Here is a 6,061-nt window from a genome sequence, read left to right on the forward strand (position 1 = left end):
GCCTACCACTGTGTACTAAACATTGCAATGGCCAATGTCCTATTTGCCTATTGATTGCTATGCAGGTGTGCTAGTTTATTTGTTCATTAACTAGGGCTTTACCAAAAATGTATTTCGTGCAGGAGTGCTTCCATCATTACCACACAGCGAATATAGGTAATAGGTGTTGCAAATGATTTGTTGGCTCCACCTACTGGTCAAAAAGTATAAAACTGTAATCCTAAATTAAATGCTTAAACATTTTTCTTTTCAGATATATTCATTTATTGCACTTCCAAGGACTGGGCAGAAACAAAGATTTAAAACATCCATTCTTTGGCACTGCTGACACCATAGTACTATTAAAAAAGTCAGTTCTGCTGAGAATAATAAACAGACATGGATTTGAGTTAGCATGAAATACCATTCAGTTAGACAGGACCAATATTCCAAAACATCTTCCTGTAGTTTGTATAAATACACTGGTGAGTTTTGCATTTTTTGCAAATAAGTATTCAAGAAATGACATACAAAGGCAAAACCACAGCAAAATTATCTATTATGATAAAAGTAGAACATATCCTAGATATGTTATATAAAGACATTTTAAAACTGTCATAATACATTTTTTTTGAAGTTATACTATTTTAATTTAAATTAAAATAGCACCCATTAATAAACCAATTACAATAGCTAAGGAGTGTGACGTGTAATAATGAACAGCCTCTTGTGCCTTCACTACACATGATATTTACCATTAAAATTGTGGCTAAATTGGCTAACGCACCTTGTCAACTTCAAATACCATGTTTATATGCAAAGTACCCAAGAAAAAATTGCATATACACATAAGACCATGAAATATATAGGCACCACAATATTTTCTAACGCTCATACTTGCTTTTCCCCAAGGTGGTATCCTAGGATATTCCCAGGGTTCATGCTCAGTGTACTGTTTGAGGTAGGCACTGAAATATTGACCACTCCATTGTTCACTACAGATTCAGCACTTTCTTGAGTTTTGAAATATACCACATAGAATATAGGTAATACAATACCGATTAGTAACATAGCAACCAGAGCGTTCCACCACTGGATCCCCCAGTCTGCACCGTAGCTCCGCAAGCCCTGATTTCTCCATCCCCATCGTCTAGATCCCGTGGAGCTGCCAGAAAAGACCTCTTCCGGTGGGTCTGTGCTTTGGATAAGACGTTCAATGTCACTGTCCACTTCTTTAAGAAAGTTGGTGAACTCCTGCACCTGAGGTCTGCCCGAGATGCTCGTTTCAGCACCGTTCGGATGCTGACTGGGTGATAAAGCATCATGAGAGGATCTTTGCTGAGGGTCCCTGAGCTCAAAGTTGTGCTCTGTTAGCAAGCCATGCTTCTTTACAGGAATTTTGATGGACTTCAGTGCATACATGTCCTGCTCTTGAAAAAAGTTGTTCACCCTTTTTATGTCTGCCACCTAAAAATTACAATATGAGCATTTTAAACAATAAAAGCTAAAATATTCTTAATTAAAATGTCATTTCAATAATCGAAAAAAACCACAAAAAATCTAACATCACACAGAATACCTTGCATCCATATTGAAGAGCTAGTTTGTTGAGATTGTCCTCATGGGAGACGTCTCTTTCCAGCAAAAGCACTTCGGATCGTTCTCTCTCCCATGAGGATGACTCTCTGCTTCGTGGCCAGAGCTCCATCGCATTGAGTTCTTCATCTTCAGATGAGTTGTCCAGTTTTTCTTGTCTATGTCTGAACATGTACACTTGGCCATCCGCACTGGCATGTACATCCACTGGGGCCTGAAAGGCTTGTGGGAGAGGATCTCCACGCCTCATCACAGCAACTGGACAAATGTCTAGAAAAAGAAATACTACATTAAAAAAAACACAATAACCATACAGTATAATGTGCAGCTAACATTAATTTCAATTAAAAGTTTAAAAATCAGAAAGTAAACAAAACAGTGCTTCATTGTTCAAGAATTTCATTTATTGCTTAATGAAGTTTTGCTCTACTGAGTCAGTGTTTTTACATGCTCATAAATAAAATCACAGCTGATGGAAACAACGGAACAGGACATAAAACCGTTACACAAACGGAGTTTGACTCACTTCAAAGTACATACGTTTTATTCATTATTCATAGGTAACGGTAATTATCACATTCGCTCACAACGCGATAGGTAACAAAGCACATTCAGCTTAACTATAAATGTCGAATGTGTGTACAGTAAACACAAGTCGGTTACTTATAAAGTTAGTTGTATGGTATCAGCTGCTTGGTTAAATCTTCGGTTTTCAATAACTTGTCTGAATATCGATCTGAATCGGAATTAACTCACCTTTTTACACAAAAACAACTACATCGTAGCTGACAAAAATATCCCGAAGTGTTATGTTAGAAACTTTAGGCGCAACCGAACCCGCTAGTCGAGTGAGAAGTACACTTATGATTGACAGACGCTTCGGCCAATTATCTTAAACACTTTGGCCAATCAGTTTGTTTAAAGGGCGGTTCTTCCATTGTAGACTCTGTTGTCATTGAAATCAAAGCTTTATATGATTTGCACGCTGATTTATGTACGTTACATTAAATCATTTTATTTCTATATGACAAGATCTTGTTTCAGATAACCGATTAGAATGGTATAGTGCCAAAGAAGCATGACCGTGGCTTATGAATGCTTAGGACTGTAAAGCTTACCCCAGTGTTAAGTGTGGTTGAAAATACGGGCGTCTCGACGTGTCACGGCAGGGGGAAAGGGCGTACCGTAGATATTAAGGCCATAGCTGTAAAACAGGTTAACACTTCCAAATTGATCAACATGTTTTATTTACTATAGATCTTACTAATATACAATTTAAATAAATTATAATGGTTAATTTCCCCCTTTAGATAGGCTAATAAAACGCTTATTTAAATATAATTAAAATGTGTAAAGTTTAATCTTAAATTAATCTAAATTTAAATAATAATCTTATAAAATATTTTTTTGTCAATCACTTTTTTACCCAGCAACAAGTACTTTTACGTTTCACCTCAAGATGGCGTTATGTCTCTTCAGAAGTTTCAAATTTGGTCAAGGCTGATGCAAAGCATTGCAAACTATTATTTAATAAAGTTCCACATCCCTTGTCAAAATGCTATTTTTTTATCCTTGAGAGAGTCCATGATCTGGCCCAAGACTCAGTTACCATGTGTCGCATGCAATGTCATTTGTGTGCTTTAGTTGTCATTCCTGTGACACAGGTCAACTTTCAGTCTCAGCAGTTCATGAATCTGCTGTAGTTGATCCAGATTGGGAAACTGATGTGAGGAGCCTTGGGACATTTGTCAGTTCGCTCTATGCTTGGCTTTCTGCTTGCAAGGTTTAAGCAGACTAACACCCTCTTTTTGCCACAGGATCAGATGTAATCCCTGAGACAGCGTAGAGTAAGATAATATTTGGAGCCGCTTCATCTGAAAATTTTGTGATAGTTTTATTTATTTATTTGTTAGTATTATTGTTGACAAGCAGGTATAACTGAACATATATTGTTATATAAGCTACTTGTGACTTTGGATAAGAGCAACAGTTATGTAATATAGTTGACATAAAAATAGATTTATATTAGTAGATTTTTGTGTATTTGCATTTTTAAAATATTTTTTATAAACTTATTTCCTATAATGTGTTTCTTTTAATGTGTGGTATATTAATGTTTTAATATAATGAACATTTAGTCTCACAAGAGAGACGTCTCACAAATATATATTTTTTCTGGGGTTTTTTTTGCACTTCTGGGAGTTGTCCATATGTGTATAATACATATAAATACAAGTAAATATGTGCATCTGCAGTAAAATATGTTTGAAATGAATGATTTTCGTCATTTAGTAATATTAACATTTATAAAAGAAAATGTACATTTATGTTCTTAAATCAACATGGCAAAATGTTAAATCATTAAGTTGCTATGGTTAAATTAATATACTTGGTACAGTTTGGAAGTGTCAGTAAATAAACCATCACCTTTAGAGGCAACACATGATTTTTGGATGAGAGTTTTTGGACACGATACAGACAACAGTGCTTTGAATTATGTAACACTAAAAATATTTAAATCCAAAATGAAATCTTCATCTTCAGGTCTTTAAGTAATGATATAACTGCTAGACATCACCCCCATGGTCAATGATAACAGAATCTGCTATTCACGCTCAACAGTACAGTTAACCTTCCCAGAGCAATCCTTCCAAGAACTGGGCATATGTGCACTCTCAGTAGCAGATTACACAGACGACATGATCTGATGAGCATACAAGCTGTTATCTGGGTCAGTGCTAGTCTCCAATTTCACACCCTGAAAGATCCATCATATCTGTATTGTTTCCCTGCACGGAGCTTATTGACCTTCGTTCCTTAGCAAAAGCCGACTGTCACCAAATGTCCTTTGACAGTTCAACTCATTCATATCTTAGCATGTGTCTGAAGACTTCAGCGGTGCTTGAGCTAATTGAAGCTTTGCATATTTTACACTCCAAACTTGAATGAACTGCTGACATGTAGCTGACCCCAAGTTACATAAATAGCTGCAAAGGAAATGGGTTTAAGCTGTAAATAAATTGTAAAAACTGTGATATATTTATGTCACGTAAACAGTTCACCAACATACACAAACACGCACAATTTATGTCCTCCTGTGCCCTCTTAAAATGAGCCATAGTCTGACCTTCGGTTGACCCCATATGGTACATTGCGGCAATGAAGAAAGCCACTTTAGTACAGCTGACCTATTTTAACATAAATGCACTGTGAGTTTCAACACTTCCTTCTGACCTAAAAAAAAAATCTGGTTGTCAAGAATACATTCTATTTAGAGTAGTTTCTCAAAAAAATGTATTGATTTTCAAGTTGGTTCCTTTGCACTTAAAGTCAGTGGATAACAGATGGACACCTTTCTTATCCTCTTCACAATATCTGCAAATCCAATACTTTGCATAAACCTCCCTGAAGAGGGAGCATGTCCAAATGTGACAAAACGAAAATTAGCACAGTGTAGCACATCATATCATTTACATCACATTCAAATGCAGGGTGCGACTCTGAACACGGTGCAACAGAGTGGCATAACATGCTGTGTTTCTGGGCCACTGAGCAGCTTGTCAAACTGACAGAGAGAGAGAACAAAAACTGAGAGAGATGCAGAGAGAGAGAGATGGGAGAGAGAGAGGTCGGTCAGATGCAATATAACAATAGATCATTTGTGAATAATATGCCCAAGAGAGCAACAGAATCTTGATATGTATAGAAGTTGTGTCTACTTAACTCTTTTTATAAATATTTTTTCGTTTAGATATATGTATAGCTATGCATAAAAATACTAATGATGATCAATATGCAATAACAGTATACAAATGACATTGTGTAGAATATTAAGTAGGCTACTGTAATGACATATGATGAAATAAGAAACAAACTAATTCTAGAAATGTGAAAAGGAAGATTTGGCACTTTTCTTTTTTTAAACCCTGTGAAATTCATTTGCGTTGCAAATAAGCCATTTATGGATAAGCCTTATAAAAACAAAATGAAAAACATTAGGGTAACATTTTTTTTTATATTAAATATATAGTGTTGGTGTGCCTGTTCTAATTTCGTTCAATTTCATCCTGTTTCCAACTCTAGATGGCAGCATAGTACTTTGAATTTAAAGAAAATATTGACCATCAGCTCATGATGGATTGTTCCCTACAGGCACTGTAGTGTAGTGAAATATAAGGGGAATAGACACATATTGTAGACAATAATGCACAATGATGAATCTAAATTTGACAGATAGCTTATAACTTATTATGACTAACCTTAAATCTCCATTAACAGACTCACATAACCTCAGATGAAGAAACACAAAAAAATTTATTCTGTCAAAAAACTGATATATTTAAGGGGGTAAATTGCGCTTCTTGTATTGTTTGTTTATGCTCTCGGCATGTCTCCGTCTGTGTTGCTGCTACAGGTGATTTGCCCATCAGCGTGAGGCCAGGCGTTATGTCTGTGGGGGGTCAACGGAGGCAGTGTGGGGAAACAA

The 6,061-nt window shown here is 36.0% G+C and overlaps 1 protein-coding gene across 1 annotated transcript; it reads right to left on the reverse strand.

Moving 5' to 3' along the window:
* Window positions 1–254: 254 nt before the first annotated feature.
* Window positions 255–2,416, reverse strand: lysmd4 (LysM, putative peptidoglycan-binding, domain containing 4). The gene is made up of 3 exons (XM_057348334.1): window positions 2,332–2,416; window positions 1,559–1,845; window positions 255–1,446 (listed from the first exon to the last, which is right to left on the reverse strand). The coding sequence occupies exons 2-3, from the start codon at window positions 1,823–1,825 to the stop codon at window positions 871–873; spliced, it is 843 nt and encodes a 280-aa protein (XP_057204317.1). The 5' UTR covers window positions 1,826–1,845; window positions 2,332–2,416; the 3' UTR covers window positions 255–870.
* Between the last annotated feature and the right edge of the window lie 3,645 nt (window positions 2,417–6,061).

The sequence above is a fragment of the Triplophysa rosa genome, linkage group LG12 (genome assembly GCF_024868665.1).
Source record: "Triplophysa rosa linkage group LG12, Trosa_1v2, whole genome shotgun sequence".
Taxonomy (NCBI): domain Eukaryota; kingdom Metazoa; phylum Chordata; class Actinopteri; order Cypriniformes; family Nemacheilidae; genus Triplophysa; species Triplophysa rosa.